At 35.6% G+C, this 15,736-nt stretch overlaps 3 protein-coding genes across 5 annotated transcripts; 2 read left to right on the top strand and 1 right to left on the bottom strand.

Moving 5' to 3' along the window:
- The first annotated feature begins 1,238 nt into the window (after positions 1-1,238).
- Positions 1,239-6,056, top strand: LOC111009677 (Tetratricopeptide repeat (TPR)-like superfamily protein). Its single transcript, XM_022282844.2, has 8 exons — positions 1,239-1,679; positions 2,373-2,466; positions 2,552-2,602; positions 2,960-3,133; positions 3,342-3,521; positions 3,772-3,891; positions 4,576-4,709; positions 5,566-6,056. Exons 1-8 carry the CDS (start codon positions 1,522-1,524, stop codon positions 5,621-5,623), a joined length of 969 nt encoding a protein of 322 aa, XP_022138536.1. The 5' UTR covers positions 1,239-1,521; the 3' UTR covers positions 5,624-6,056.
- A 595-nt stretch (positions 6,057-6,651) lies between these two features.
- LOC111009676 (protein IQ-DOMAIN 19) lies at positions 6,652-9,152 on the bottom strand. 2 transcript variants are annotated; one of them, XM_022282843.2, is made up of 5 exons: positions 9,016-9,152; positions 8,180-8,929; positions 7,860-8,096; positions 7,140-7,763; positions 6,652-7,026 (listed from the first exon to the last, which is right to left on the bottom strand). In XM_022282843.2, exons 2-5 carry the CDS (start codon positions 8,594-8,596, stop codon positions 7,003-7,005), a joined length of 1,302 nt encoding a protein of 433 aa, XP_022138535.1. In that variant the 5' UTR covers positions 8,597-8,929; positions 9,016-9,152; the 3' UTR covers positions 6,652-7,002. The 2 variants fall into 2 exon arrangements, with proteins under 2 accessions (XP_022138535.1, XP_087982754.1); XM_088126628.1 differs by having other exon boundaries at positions 8,180-9,090.
- A 3,013-nt stretch (positions 9,153-12,165) lies between these two features.
- LOC111009558 (neurogenic locus notch-like protein) lies at positions 12,166-14,888 on the top strand. Of its 2 annotated transcripts, XM_022282673.2 has the most exons (6): positions 12,173-12,721; positions 12,874-13,035; positions 13,894-13,974; positions 14,073-14,198; positions 14,307-14,402; positions 14,606-14,888. In XM_022282673.2, the coding sequence occupies exons 1-6, from the start codon at positions 12,616-12,618 to the stop codon at positions 14,692-14,694; spliced, it is 660 nt and encodes a 219-aa protein (XP_022138365.1). In that variant the 5' UTR covers positions 12,173-12,615; the 3' UTR covers positions 14,695-14,888. The 2 variants fall into 2 exon arrangements, with proteins under 2 accessions (XP_087982348.1, XP_022138365.1); XM_088126222.1 differs by lacking the exon at positions 13,894-13,974 and having other exon boundaries at positions 12,166-12,721.
- Positions 14,889-15,736: the final 848 nt, after the last annotated feature.

Genomic DNA, 15,736 nt, shown 5'->3' with positions numbered 1-15,736 from the left:
CTTTTTTAATCGACTTGTTGTATTAAGACTTGAGAGTATCATATATGCTTTAACAATGTGCTTACTTTAAGTTTGATATATGGAAAGTTGAAGGCTTTCTTAGGACAACGTTGAACCGATCAAGTTTTGTTTTGTTTTTCTTTTTTTTCTTATCGGAGGTTTGAGGGATGATTTGTCTATTAACTAATTTGTAAAAAATATATATAATTTTCGATCAATAAATTTACTGACAAATTATGGTATCAAGAGTATTGTTGATTCAAGTAGTAGATATATTCAAAAACTATTTCTTTTAGTTTTAACAATTATAAGGCGAGGGATTAAATCATCGATCTTAAAAATGGTAGTATTTTATATACTTAACTATGTTTCATTTCGCTTTCAAACTATACTCTTTCTTCAGTGCAACAAATGTGGAAAAAAAAATTAATTTTCACCTTCTAAAGAATGAGCAAGTTGCCATTTTCTAAACACAACATGTAAAAGTATGAATTGGAACTCATGATCTTTTATCCGAAAATAGTTGTTTTAACCGGTTAAAAAAAAAACCAACAAGATGCCTTAACTGTCGTTGTACTCATGTTAGCAACTTCTAAATCATGCTTGTTTGGTAAGTTCGTCGTATAATATGAATGATTTGATGTAAATTTATTAGAATATCATAAATAGATGACCATTCAAGAAGTTTTATCGACCTAGGATATTTAACTAAGCATTAAAAAGACCCATACATTTCCAATCAAAATGAAAAGCTTGGATAGACTATTTAAAGAGATTTTTATTGTTTTTTATAGATACCATGTAAAATTACATTATGGACTCGTGTATTTGATTCAAACCTATAACATTTTGTCAGAAAATACGTGTCTTAATTTGTTGAGTCATGCTCAAGTATGCCACATTATTTATATGGTTAAATTATAATATTGATATAAAATTTCATAATCATGGCGTTATTAACCTTCCTACTTAAATGTCCAAATAAGTTGCTCTCTATATATATAAAATCAAAAGTATTTGTTAGTATATGATTGGGTAAATCTTTAACCAACATCTATTTTCCTTGATAATTTCAGTCATGTCTATTCCCAACTAATAGTTGTGAGTTGGAATAATTTGAATGTTGTAATAAAATCACCATTAAATGTTGTAAAAAATGATAATTTCATATTTATAAATTTGATAAGTTGAAACTACACATAAAAAAGAAAAAAAAAATAGAGTTACAATTATAAAGAAGAATAATCCCCACTCTGGTTCTCTTGAATTGAAGCTCTCTCCGTGTAAGTTTTTTCTTTGTACGCTTCCTGAAATCCACGAAAATACAGTTAAAATTTTGGGATTTGAAAGAAAGGGAACGCCGCTCCACGGATTCCGCCCTTCCAGCAGAGCAGGGCGACTGCTGTAGTATCCGTTTGCCCCACCAATTTCAGTGAACACACATCCACTAGAGAGCAACAACGGTGGAAGAAAGTTGCCCATTGAATCTGTCTTCTCGGAGCTTTCTTGTCATCAGTAACAATGGCGGAAGCATCAGCTACAGGTAACGGCGGGGGAGGGGCGGAGGCGTCGCTCAAAGACAAGGGCAATGAGTTTTTCAAAGCAGGGAACTATCTCAAAGCTGCTGCACTTTACACCCAGGCTATCAAATTAGACCCTTCGAATCATGCTCTTTATAGGTTTATTCCTTTTCCCTTTTTCATTTTGGTTTACTTGATACTGTTTTCACGATTCTTTTCTGGGTTCTTGCACTATTTTATCGACTTTGACTACTGGGATTGAATGTGAATACAGTGTTTCTCCCGATTCATGGAAGTTGTCTTGTTATTGCAATCAAGAACTTGTTCTTGATCTCCCTGTAGCTTATTGACGAGATTAGGCTATAGAATTTAAAACAGATTAATTTTTGAGAAGGGAATAAGAAGAAAGTTAAACACTCATGATAGTGGTTCGGCAACGTAGGCCTACATCCACTTTCCAATCAGCAGCAAATATTTATTCTCTTAACAAGAAACTCATAACCAGTGCAATCGGACTTGAATTACAAAGAAATTTAGGAAAAAGTGAACTTTCTCCCCTTCAGGTCTCTTTCAATACATTCTGTCATTAGCCTTTAGCATGGCTCACAACCAAACTGAAATTTAACTAGCTTCCAACTGATTCAAATATATGTTTTGGTGTTTACACTTGTCTATTTGCTTAATTTTGATTACTGGCTGGCAGCACACAATGTTAGATTTCAAGAGTTTGTGTAGAAGCTAAAAACGTGATGTTGTGAACATGAGACAGTGATAGTTTTGAAATATTAGTGCTTCCATGCCATATGCCGGTATGAAGCATAAACTGGGCTGACACACTTTTTGTTTTTTCAGCAACCGTGCTGCTGCATTTCTACATCTAGTCAAGCTCAACAAAGCACTTGCTGACGCTGAGATGACAATTAAATTGAACCCACAGTGGGAAAAGGTAACAGATTTCATTCCCTTGTATTGTTTGAGCTAGACCCTTTTAAGTCCCTTTCATTTAACACTGCGGGCTTGATGTGCAACAGGGATATTTCAGAAAGGGATGCATACTGGAAGCCATGGAAAAATATGATGACGTATGTATATAGCTCCCTTCTCGCTTGATAGGCTAGTAATCACTCAATCATTAGTGTGTATGATGGGAAGAGGGTTAAAAGGGGGAGAGTCAAGTGCACGAGCTCCCGTTATGGGTGTAGGGTCCATGTGGTTAGTTGTGATATGAACATGGATAATTTGTTTGCAAGAGTATATAGTGTTTGCGTATGTACAAAAAGAGGAGGCCATTTTTCCATTTCTTTTTTTTATAGTCTTCTTGAATCTACTGTTGGATTTGTACCTTTCTGATATTCACAATAATAGTTGAACTCTACCACTGCCTTCCTCAGTGACGGCTCTGCTGAGTACTGCTGATAATTTAAATGTTCTTGTTCTAGGCCTTATCTGCATTTCAAACAGCCCTGCAGTACAATCCACAAAGTGCAGAAGTCTCAAAAAAGATTAAAAGGGTTTCACAGTTGGTGAAAGATAAAAAGAGGGCTCAAGAAGTGGAGAATAAGAGATCAAATATAGATATGACAAAGCACTTGGAAAAGCTGAAATCTGAACTGGTGAGTTGCATTCATTTAACCAAGGTCATTTTCACAGTTTATGCTGTAAATGTCTGCTAGATTATGTAAATAGCAATTTTCCAAGTTCCCATGCTCCAAGGATGAATTTGCTCATAAATTAGCCATATTCCTTTTCTTTCAAGGGTGCCTACTGAACTAGGTTTTCCTCCCCAACTGAACTTGAATCACCATCTCTTTCTCTTTGCAGTCTGAAAAATATGGATCTGAAGATCGCTGGAAAGACATATTTTCTTTTGTTATTGAGACTATGGAGGGTGCTGTGAGATCGTGGCATGAAACGTCTAATGTGGATGCTAAAATGTACTTTCTACTTGATAAGGAAAAGACGGATACTGAAAAATATGCTCCAGTTGTAAACATTGATAAGGTGGCAGCCGCCTACTTCTTGCTTTATTTCCAATATGGCTTCACTTATTACTTTTTCAGTTTTTTGTTTCATTTCTTAATATATTTAAATTAGGTTCATAGAAGGGTTCTCTCTTTTTGAGGATGTAATTTCCGATACTCTATTATTGCATACAAAATTTTGAGCACCAGCGACACTGTTTCTTTGGTTCCGAGAAGAAATAGTTTTACAATTATACACTAACTACTTCAGAATCTTTTGTGGCATGCAGGCATTTGAATCACCCCACACCCATAGTGATTGCTTTCAATTTTTAAGGAAATATGCTGAGGATTCAGTTTCTCAAGCAGCATGCTTAGTAACTCCCAAAAGCTTGATATCTTACCCACAGGTGAGGTTGAATGTCTGTGTTTCTACATTGCAATGATATGGTATATCCATGGAACTCTATTCTTTCATTGTGACGATACAGTATATTCTAGAAAATCACTTAGTTTACTAGGTTAATTAGGCCCCATAATCAGCTCATATTTAACAAACAACAATTATACCATTTATTTTGTGTGAGATTAATTAAACAGTAGACCTACCATTTTCCTTGGGAAATCTTCAGTGGATACTTTTTTCTGTCATTTGAATATTCATCTTTTCTTTTCTTGTGAAAGATAATCGATCTGTTTCCTATGTTCCCAATTCTTGTCCTGTCTGTCACTCTTCTTTTCTTCTATGTAGAGGCTATATTTCTTGTTCAAACCATAAGACTTGGTAACAGTATTCAGTAATAAAAACCATAGAATGGAAATGATATTAAAAGATAATAGATAAAGAACTATACGAGTTCGTAAGTAATTCAATGTACTTGGACCCTCGCCCTCAAGCTCACCCTAGCCTAGACCAAAGACCAACTAAGCTCTTGCCTAGCTTCATCCCCTCTCACTTCCTCTATTTATAACCAACACTTTGCTTAATTGATAATATGCTGTTAGTATCCTAATATTATTTCTAACAATTACCTCTAATGGCATTCCAAACATTTAGTTGAGCAAAAATTCTCAAAAAATGAATAAATTTGCAGGTCTGGAAAGGACAGGGCTCAAGAAAATGGAAGCATGGACAGCATGATGGTTTCTTCATTCAGCTTGAAGCACCTTTACTAAGAAAGCTATGGTTTGTCCCTAGTTCCAGTGAACTAGGACGACCATTGTGCCGGTCTCTCTCTCTCTCTCTCTGCTGTCACATTTGAGTGTTTTATATACATATAATTGCAATTATTCTATGCAAAACTGCCATTAAGGAGCACAACAATCTTTAAATTTTCTTTAGCGTCAGTTCTGTCTGTCTGGGTTGCATAATTTTGTTTGACATGGAAGGTTTCCCTATTTTCATGTGCTTTTCATGTGTTCTGACTTTTTTGGTTGCAAACTGTCACTTTTTATTAACTCGTGTGGGGTTTTTTTTTACTCATGTTTTACTGTAAACTTCGGTATTCTAGCCATTTAGAGAAATGGGGAATTAGAGTACTGCCTCAAAAATAATAAAACTAATGTCAGGATGATCTCCGCAGGCATGAATCAAACTCTGTTCAAAACTGTGGTTCATGTCCACAATTTAACTGTCATCCTTTGTTCCTGGAGTTATGTAACAACTTTTATGGTTCGTCATCATGTCTTGAAATTAGATGTATTGTAGAGATTTACTTTCTGGTTACAATGTTGTAAACTTAGATTATCGTACATCATATTTAGATGCCGCAAACATCTCCAAGATGTTGAAACGTTAGAGAATGTTAACAAATAATTGTTAAACGTTCTAAAGTCATTTTAGTTTTGAGTAATTTCTCATTCCACTCTACTGTCTAATTTATCATTCATATTACAATTTTCCAAATTGAATATAATATTTTCTCATTGATAGACTATATATGATCGTTAAGTTTTGAATAAGATTTTTAGGATTTGATTCAAATTTCCTTAACTTTGTTGATCTTTCTCATCTATAGACTATAATATCAATGTTGTAGAGAATCTGAGATCCTTATGTACTTTCTGACTTCGATCTTTTTCAGGGATCCTGAGGTTCTGGATATCAGTGCACATGAATTACTACCGCGCATATTTAAATAGAAGCCTCTAAGCACTTAGATCCGATAGCAGCCAGACTTGTGTTCAAACTTTTCATGTCATCATCGTTTTTGCGCGTTACTGATGAAGCTGGTTATATCTTCCATCACTCTTAATTTAGAAGGCTCTTTTTGAAATGTTTGCAAGGTGTTTCACATTCATACTGTGTCCATACAGATAGAAAACTGATACCTGCTCTGAATTTTTAGACCATGGAAATTCTTTCTTGTATGATTGTTTTCTTTTTGTGTAGTGCTGCGGAGTGTTTTAGTCCTTGGAGAAGCTAATCAGCATTTCACAGGTTCTGCGTTAGGTTTCTATCTTGAGATTTTCCTTTGGTAGTTAGTAATATGGGATGGATTTCTGTTTTTGAATGCTCAGAGATACATATGGTATGGTTTCGTTTTATGAAAGTTTGTATCTTTTTTGGACTGAATCACCGTATTGAGATTTGTTCAACAAATGTGGGATTGAAAGATCGAACCTTCAACCTTAAAAGACGGTACAAGTATCTTATCTGTTAAGTTATGTTTTGATTGACATCATTGTAACGGTTAACAAGATAAATAAAAACACATTAATGTCCTTTGTTTTCAGCTGTTTGTGAATCTTAGAGATATCTTCTCAACCTTTTTTACTACCAACCTACCAACCTATGTAAATTTACAAAAACGATTTTTACTACCAACCTACCAACCTATGTAAATTTACAAAAACGATTATTATTAATTTATGTATTTTAATTCATTGAATGAAAAATGAAAATTACTGAAAACAATTGTTGACCACCAGAATAATATTGGAGAAATATCAAAATATTTACACGCACGATTAGTCAAAACTCGAAAATAGTTGTGAAGTTATTTTTTCGACTTGTAAAAAGTGATTCAGGCACAATAATTTTTTAAATTTTAAAAATTCATTAAATATAGTTTTCAAAACAGTTCCAGAAACAACATGAGGACGATGTGTTTCGAAATGGCTTTCAAACTAAATCATAACAATAGAATAACAAATAGAATAACAGAGTGTTGAGTACAACAATATGCAGGGTTGAGAATTCGAAATTTCGAGCTGTGATCAAAGATGTTTGTTCAAGTTGGCATAATAGAGATGACATAATAGAGCGTTTGTTGACGACGGAGTCTCCCCACTTTTTTGAACATTATTCTTAACATGAAGTAAACTGAACTATAAAACAAGGACATAATTAACTCAGGACTGCTACAGTTTCTTTACAAAAACAACGAATAAGTTAACAGGCGATCATAGAAAGTGATTCCTAACCATCAAATCTATAACAAAACTCATTTGAATCTATCCTCCTGCTATTCATCTGCTGCAGAACTCTTCCAATTTCGGGCGGTACCATGATGAATGGCTTAATAGTACCTGTTTCCATAACCCTGCAGCCATAGAAAAAACCCCATCAGAAGTTGATCATGATTCATAATCACCAGCTTTCATTGAACTTGGTTTTTTTCAAGAGAGTGATTTTGGAAGAAAGTTTGATACTTACTTCACATGCAACAAGAGATCTGTAGTTGGTATTTGTGAGCACTGTGCTAGTGGAACCACATTCACTATCATTGAGTGAACTTGTGGACTTGTCAAGCTTCATCAACAATGGATACTGCAAGTCTTGTGCATCACAGCCAACAAGAGACGACGATCGCTGCATCCGCACGGGCTTCTGGACGTTCTTTCCCTCAGCTGATGCCTTCCTTCTGCTTGACTGTCTCTCGAACGATTCGGGCCTCGTCTTGGGCGCGCTCTGTGATCGGACTTTGGCTCTTGAAGATTCTGTATTGGCCATGTAACTTGGGAACATTGGATACTCAAAGGACAGAGACTGCACACATTCTGGTGTGGGGAAAGCAAAGGGAGTTCTGGATGGATTGGGTTTGGAAACGGCTGAGTGATCTTGTGGGCTGCTTTGTGCAGTGCAGACGGAGTAGTCCTCAAAATGGCGACTGCTTCCTTGTGCGCTGATGTCGGTTAGAGATGACGGGATGGGCGAGACACAATTCGTCAAAAGCCTAAATTCATGTTGTTGGTCTGCAACATAGCTTGTTCTGTTCTTTGAGCTTCTTTTGTACCCTCCATGATCCATCTCCACAATCTTAATGTTCTCCTCAGCAGCCTACATTAACAACATTGAAACAGATTTGTTAAAGTTCCTACTCTTTTTTTGCTGGTATGTTAAGCACTTGGGCAAAATGAATGCCTGCCTACTTACATGATCTATATGACTGATATGATCTTCCTTAACCGATTTTACAAGGATTGATTGCCATTGATATAAATGTTTTGTCCCTTCGATCATCCTGATCCGCTGTGCCCGAGCTCGAGCCTGAGCCGTGATCAATGCTTGCATGCACCGGAGAGTGGCCTTGGCCTGTTTTCTTACCAAATGACCCCTAGCCAAAGCTTGCAACTTCACCAATCCTCTCAATGCCCGGAGTGCTTTTCTTGCCTGCATCATCCAAAGAGATTGGTAAATGGTAACCATTTGCATATCAAAAACAAAATAAGAGCGAAAGTTTCGAGTTACCGTACCAAATAAGAACGGAAAACTGACTGAATCTTGATGGCAGCAGTCTCCTCAATTGCAGTAGCTTTCACATTGTCTACTTCAGTTAGCCAGATTGCAGTGGCTGCAGCTTTTGCTGCTGCCATGGCCAAGGCTTGCCTTTTCTCCTCATAATCTACATCCATTGCAGCCTGAGCTAAAGGTACTGTTGTGGCAACCATCTCAAGAGGGTACGAATATGAATCTCTCGGCGCCATGGCTGCAGCTGATGATCGTCGAAAGCTCCATCGCCTTTTCTCCTTAGGATTGTGGCGAATCGATATCGGGGTGGCTGGATACTCGGACGAAGGAGTGGAAAAATTCTGATTACTTGGGCATTTTTCCTTCTCTTTATCCTTCTTCCCTGCCAGAAAGTTCCTAAGCCATTTGCTTGTCTTTCCCATCTCCTCCCTCAAGTAATCTCAAGCATCATAGTAAGAAGAGAGCATAACCAAACCATTCATAAGCCTCTCTTAAACTGAAGAGCAGCGTCTGGTTTGCTCCTTAATAAGAAGAAATCCTCTGTTTTCTCCTTCTGATAAAAACCTTAAAATAATATTATATTGCTGTTTCATTGTCTCCTTGTCTTCTCAACTTCCATTTTTACAGTGGGAGGACATGGATTTGGTGTAAGCTTGATGGGAAAGAAACAGAGGAATCTCCATAGACAAGCCATAGAAGCTTTCTTAGCATTTCAAATGGATTCAAACTTCTCCAAATTGTCCTTCTAACAGCAGCTGCACAATTGACCATGTGAAAAGGGGTAAAACTAAAAAAAAAAAAAACAGGCTCAAGAGTGTGAAAACTGAAAACTGCAAATTACATATTAAGCATGTGACAGTTGGCTCTTTCTAGATCCAATTTGGGGACTTGGGATTCACAAAACCAAGATTTGCTATTCTTATTCCATATTTATCTCGAAAACCTCGCTATAAACGCCCTTCGAATACTTTTTAAAAGTATAGAGACGAAATAAACACCAAATTAGATCAGATTTGTCTCTCATTTCCAAATTACTTTGTAGGGTCCCTTTTGGGTAAGGCTATAGGAGAGTAGATGCACGTGCAGCTCAGTCTTTGTTGGGGGAAAGAGATCCAAAGTAAAGCAAAGAACATTATAATACCAAGACCTCACAAGAAGCAATCTTGAGAGAGAGAGAGTCAAAGTGTTTGGTAGAGAATGGAACATTGTGATGTGGCACAAAATACTGCCCATGAAACATACAAGTGGTTTTTTTTAAGATTTCATTTGTTTTTTTTACTCTGTCACTCACATGGGATGTTTACTTGTTCAAATGTTTTTATTCTTGGAAACACTGTTTTAGATTTTGTCCCCATTTCCACTCTACCTTATCTTATTCTTCCACATCTTTCCAATCTAAATCATTTTGAAGTAGAATCCAAACCCCCCTAAAATTCCATCTTCTCTTCTCTTCTCTTCTTTCTTTAGAATTGTTTAGAATTCCCTAATCACTCTTCCCCTCCCAATGGAGGAGTTTTTAAGGTCTCCCATTCATTTCTCAATGTTCTTGGAATATATCTCAACCTATGCCGGGTCCTCGGTTGCACCCGAATACTTAGAGCCAACCTACCAGGTCGGCCTATCCAACTCTTTAAAACAGGTCGGTCTTCGATAATTAGCCCCCAACAAATAGACAATAACATAACATTGTAGAAACGTAGAAAGACTTGGAAATAAGCCTCTATAAATAACAACGAATCCTCCACATTTCTACAACATTTTGATATTATCCAATTTAGACATAAATCTTCGTAGTTTTACTTTCGATTTCGTTCAAAAAAGTCTCATACATCAGAGAAGTCGTTATCCCTCACTTCTATATCAAGAATCTTCTCGATTCGAAGTCAATGTGGAACTCTGATCGCATTCTCTCGATGGTCCTATATTAGAGAGAACAAAGAGGATCTAACGTCACAATCTAACTTTGATTTGAGGGTGGAAAAACAGGGTCTGGTTTTGATGTTAGAGCCATTAATTGTGGAAAAGGGAAAATTGTGAATTGGTGAAGCCTCAAGGATGATTAAAAAATTGAGTTAGGTGCAGAAAATGTTGTTGAGATGCAGCCCTCATGGGGCCATAACGCCATTTCTGTGCATGTGATTCAAAGATTTGTCGGTTGAAGAATGTTAACTTCATATCCTTTTGATTCCTTTCTCCATTTTGTCTCAACTCTCTCTCTCTCATCTTGGGATTATTTAATGTAATGACCCTTCAACATTCTCAAAACTGCATTAAATTCGCCCTATCTTGTAGGAAAAAAAAAGGAAAAAAAAAACTAAGGTCCCTTTCTCGTAAACATTCTCGAACCTATATAGAAAATTGAAACAATCAAAATAAGTTTCTTATATCGCCTACTTGTAATTAATATTCAATCCACGTGTGTCGGCCTCTAGATTTGAATAATTCCCCCCAAAGAAGACTCTCTATGAGTGGTTTTTTTCCTATTAATTTTTTTAATTAAAATAAATTTATTTTTGGCTTTTGGGAGGTGTGCTACGTTTTTTTTTTCTTGTTATAGAATTACTTTTTTTCGTGTTTATTTTTTCGAAAAATCTTGCCTTTATTATTATAGTAAAAAGAGAAAAAAGAGGTTGAAAAAGTAAATTTTTGGGATCCAAGAGGGTAGAAAAATTGCAGAGATTGTATTGTCGGCTTCTTCTTTTGGCAATTGGCAAACAAATTCGTGAATTTGTAGCAATGGTTATGGATCATGTCGGATTTGTTAAAATGGTAAAAAAATTTTAGTGCTTCGTAAATCTAATTCATGATTCATCCAACAACCATATCTTATTCCTTCAGTTTAGGCAATTTCCAATCAATATCATTATTTGGATTATTTACCAAACATAGTAAAAATATGAAAACCATGCTTTAATAACTAGTGCGTTATTTTACTAATTTTCTGTGCTTGTAGTTAGTTTTTATAGTTGGAAGTTTAATTAAGCAGTAGAAGAGTAGATGTAAAGTTGAGGAGATCAGTTTGTAGGCTTAGCGGTGTTAGGTGTTTGTTTGAGAGAATTTGAAAGATAATAGTTTAATTAGTGAGTTAGTGGTCGGTTATTACTTTTCGTGAAAATATTTGTAACAATTCTCAATTCAATAAATAAAAGTTATTTCTTCGTACAACCTCTGTTCCTTTCATTATGTTGTTCTCTTTATTTTTTGTTCCAGAATAATTCATCATTATTGATAGAATTACAAAAATAGTACAAAAGGTAGTATTTATTTAAAAAAAGAATTATACATTCACCAGAAACCAACCAAAAGCACATGGTGTGACTTTTTATTTTTTATTTAAAAAACAAAAGATAATGATAATTCATCATATGTATTCTAAATGGGCATCTCAAGATATCCAGACATCTTACATTACCACAAAAGTGGAAATCGTCACGACATCCGTATCAGAAGTGCAAAAAAAAATTATTCGCACACCCCCCTGAATTAAAAAAAGTCGACGGCGTTACACCATTGGGATACTTCGAACGTGTGCTTTTTTTTATTCTAAAATTTTTGACCCCTTTGAATAATAATAAGGTCAGCTTGGGTTCCAAACCTTTTGATATGCGGCGTTTTAGGACTGGATCTAAAAGCTCTCCAACGTGTTGCGGATCCTTCGGCCGTGAGAGGGTCTTTTTATGAAACAAAACGGGCCTAAAAATTCAAACTTTTCCCCAAAAACGAGAGGGTTAGCAAGCTGAATCGATAGAGAGGCCCAGTTGGGAAGAAATAAAAGGCTTTATTCTCAGTTTCTTCGTCTACCGATAGAACGGATTCAGGCCCGCCAACGTAACAAAGGCCTATTCGAAATCGGAAGTCCAATCAGGCTGTTCACATATTGCTGTAGAAATCAAGACCACTCAGATTTTTAGTTGCCTTGATCATGGATCTGTAAAGATTTATTCCAAATTATAATTGGATAAGTTGTAGTAGTCTCCGTGATTCTTGTGGAATGAACTAAACTTTACCCATATCCACCGTTGAGATCTATAGCCAAGGTCCAAGGATTTCATCGCCAATAATCGCCATTGAAATCGTAATGGAGCTTAATCGAAAGAAGATATTGATGGGTATGGATAGAAATTAAGTGGGAACGTTCCAGTTCTGCGAAAGACCGGCAAATCAAGTTCATTAATGGAAGCTCGTGGACTTCCATTTGGGTTCGGCCAAAATTTAATGCAAAAGTTAGACTTTAGTCTCTTAAACTCCATAGGATTTGGATTAGAGAGAAACCTCAACGTTTAAATCTGAAGAAAAAAGAGCAAAAAACCCCCAACTTCCAACTTCCAACTACCCACGCCGTCCCCTATTAAAACCCCCAACCGCGCAGGGCTTAGGATTTTTCAAGAGAAAGCGTCGAAACTTTTTCAATCTCTCTGATTTCTGTTCATTGGTGGGCTCTATGGCTTCCATTTCTGCTCTGGCTCTGCTGCTTATCTTTCAATCTGCGATTGCAAACGCTGATGATTTGAGAGACCTGCTGTCTCCTCTTCTCTCTCCCATTTTCGGTTGGTTGTTCTTCCCCTTTTTGTTTGCTGCGATTTTCGTGGCTGTTCTTTGATGGGTTTCTTGAGATTTTCCCGTTGATTTTGTGGGTTTTGCTGAAGTGGGTCGCTAAGAACAGGGGTTTTTGTTGTTTTGATTGGGTTTGAAATTGCAGAAAATGTCTGTAAAGAAGTAGAATGTGGAAAAGGAACTTGTAAAGCTTCTGGTAATGGGACTTTCTCGTTTGAATGTGATTGTGATCCTGGGTGGAAGAAGACTCTTTTGGACGATGATGATGATGATCACGCCAAGTTTCTCCCCTGCATTATACCCAAATGTCGGTTTCTTCTTCTTCTTCTTCTTCTTCTTCTTCTTCTCCTTCTCTCTCTCTCTCTCTCTACTTTGAAGCTCCTCTGAAAAATAGCTCTGTTTTTAGCTATAATGGTTTCGTAGCTGGCTGCTAATTTTAGCTGTTTGATTCTGCAAAATAGGACTTGTTTTTTGTTTGATGAAGGTATTTGCTAAAATTTGTGGCAGAGGTGGCTGATAAGATGTATATTTAGAGTGTACTGTGTTGCATGTGGAAAAATGAGATTCGAATACTTAGTTTTATGACTACTGTACATTTAATTTCTATTCTTTTGGTCCTGTTTTAAAATTTCATATTGTGTTGAGAAGGAATCGACTACCCGTTTCAAACTCTATGTTAAATCTGATGCATGTAGCTTAGAACATAAGTTTATATGATGTTGAATAAGATTTGTGTCAAGTGGAATATGGAAAATTTAAGGATAAATTTGGGTAAAAAGATATGAAACATTAGTGAATAAAATCATGAAATGAGAGAGTTTTTAGCATAGCTCAAGCATAGCCAATGCTTAACCATAAGGTTGGAGCTAAGAGCTAAGATGTTGCTCAAAACTCAAAACTCGAAACTCGAAATTTAAACTCGAAAAGTTGATGAAAGAATGGCAGATTTATGAAGACAGAGAAGCAAGTTAAGGCCTTGTTGGGTTTAACTTAGATGGGGTATAATGAGTAAGAAGTAGAGAAGATAGATTTGGATTGGAAACACAGATTTTCATCTTTGAAGGTTCTCAGGGTCTTGGATCTCAAATGTTAGTGTTGATAAATCTTATCACTTCACTACTTTGAATGATGCTGATGGGCATTGGAATTTAACTGTTGATGCCAGGTAATCTAACTCACTCGTGCTCGTCAGCCCCTCCTCCGGGTGTACAGAAGAAACCAAGAACTAAAGACTCGATATTCGATCGTAATGACCGCTCCTATCGCTTGTCCTTGTTGCCTTGCTTGTTTTGGTGAATAAACCTATTTATGCACATAGCTTTCAATGTCTATCTTGTTGTATAGCTTGCAGTTGGGTGGACTGTGGAGGCGGTTCGTGCAACAAAACATCGCCGTTGATATACAAATGCACTTGTCTCGAGGGGTACTATAATCTTCTCAATATCACTGCCTTCCCATGCTACAAGGATTGTAAGCCCATATCATACTCGCCAAGCTGATAATTAAGTGGCAGTATAACGATGCACCGATCGAGTTGCTCGTCGCTAATCTTACTTGTGTTTGTTAATGAATCTGAAGGTTCAATAGGAATGGATTGCAAGGAACTGGGAATTCCTGTGACAAACGGACCGGATTCTACAACTCCCAGTTCAGCTACAATTGACAACAACAATGGTTAGTCAGTTCAATTTCAACAACTAACTTCTTTATCTGGTTGAACCTTCTGTTTTTCCCATAACACTCAGATTTAACCTCTTCATAAACAGAACGACAAAAAAACGAGTTTCTGCCACCGTGACGTTTTTTAGCATTCAACTATCTATCATATATGTATTTAGAATTGCATTGACAGTCATTCAAACTATTCTGTTTTACAGCTGCTGGCGGATTAGTTATCAAGCGAGGCTCCCTCTCGATGATCGGTTCGGTGGTAACGTATGTCGCTATGCTGCTGCTGATCAAATAGGCCGATGAGCGTCGTGCTGGTTGATTATAGTTTTGATTCTGTGGATGGTATTTGTTGTGTATGGCCTCTATTTTATGGCATTGGCTATAGAATAAATTTCCCATTTGAGTTCTGAGATGGGCACTGTATATATGTTAACAGACAGTTGTAGGCTTACAGCATATATTAACAATTTATTATTATTATTATTATTATTTTTGGCATTATAGACATCTAAAATAAAATAAGCATAAAAGTGTAGGACTTTGATTTTTAAAAAATCAAGAAAATAATAATAATTAAATAAATAATATTAGTGAAAGTAAAACCACATAAAAATGATATAGAAGTGATAAATAGTCGACTTATAATTAAGTTGCGTATACTCTATATTTTAATTTAATGAAATAAATAGTCCACTTATCCATAAGAATCATGTAAATCAGTATATAATAACTCACTGTTTAGCATTATGAAAAAAAAATAACAATTAAAAGATTGGTATACTAACAATTGAGAAGCTTGTGATTTTCAAATTCTTCCCTATTTTGAAGAAATACAAATAGAATTACCATTAAAAGTTCAAAAGGTTAAAAGATTTTGAAGAAAAAGCTAGAAATAACTATAAAAATATTTGGGAAAGAGAGAGAAAAGTTTCAAATCGTAAAATATTTTTAAAAAGAAATACAGATAAAAGTTAATCATAAGTAAAATTCAAAACAACAAAATTAGAATTAGTTTGAGAAAGAAAAAAGTTACAGAATCGGAAGAAACAGCTTGAAAGAGAACTCTAAAAACATTTTGGAAAGAAAAAGTTATAAAATGAGATAAAATAATGTAGTAAATTTTTTAAAAATATATTAGAAAAAGGTTAAAGAAAAATTTTAGAGAGTAAATAATTAAAAATAAAGAGAGAAAAAAGTTTGAAATTGCAAAATATTTTTAAAAAGAAATAAAGACGACAGTTTGGAGAAAAATGAATAAATATTAGTAATTTTTTTTAATCATAAATAAATTTCAAAACACAAAAATTAGAAAGAGGTTGAGAAAATTTTGAGAGAGA

Source organism: Momordica charantia (genome assembly GCF_013281855.1).
Source record: "Momordica charantia cultivar OHB3-1 chromosome 7 unlocalized genomic scaffold, Mcharantia_2.0 BLBB01000007.1, whole genome shotgun sequence".
In the NCBI taxonomy this organism is placed as follows: Eukaryota; Viridiplantae; Streptophyta; class Magnoliopsida; order Cucurbitales; family Cucurbitaceae; genus Momordica; species Momordica charantia.
Note: the sequence above shows the minus strand (reverse complement) of the source record. Positions and strands in the feature narration are given on the sequence as shown.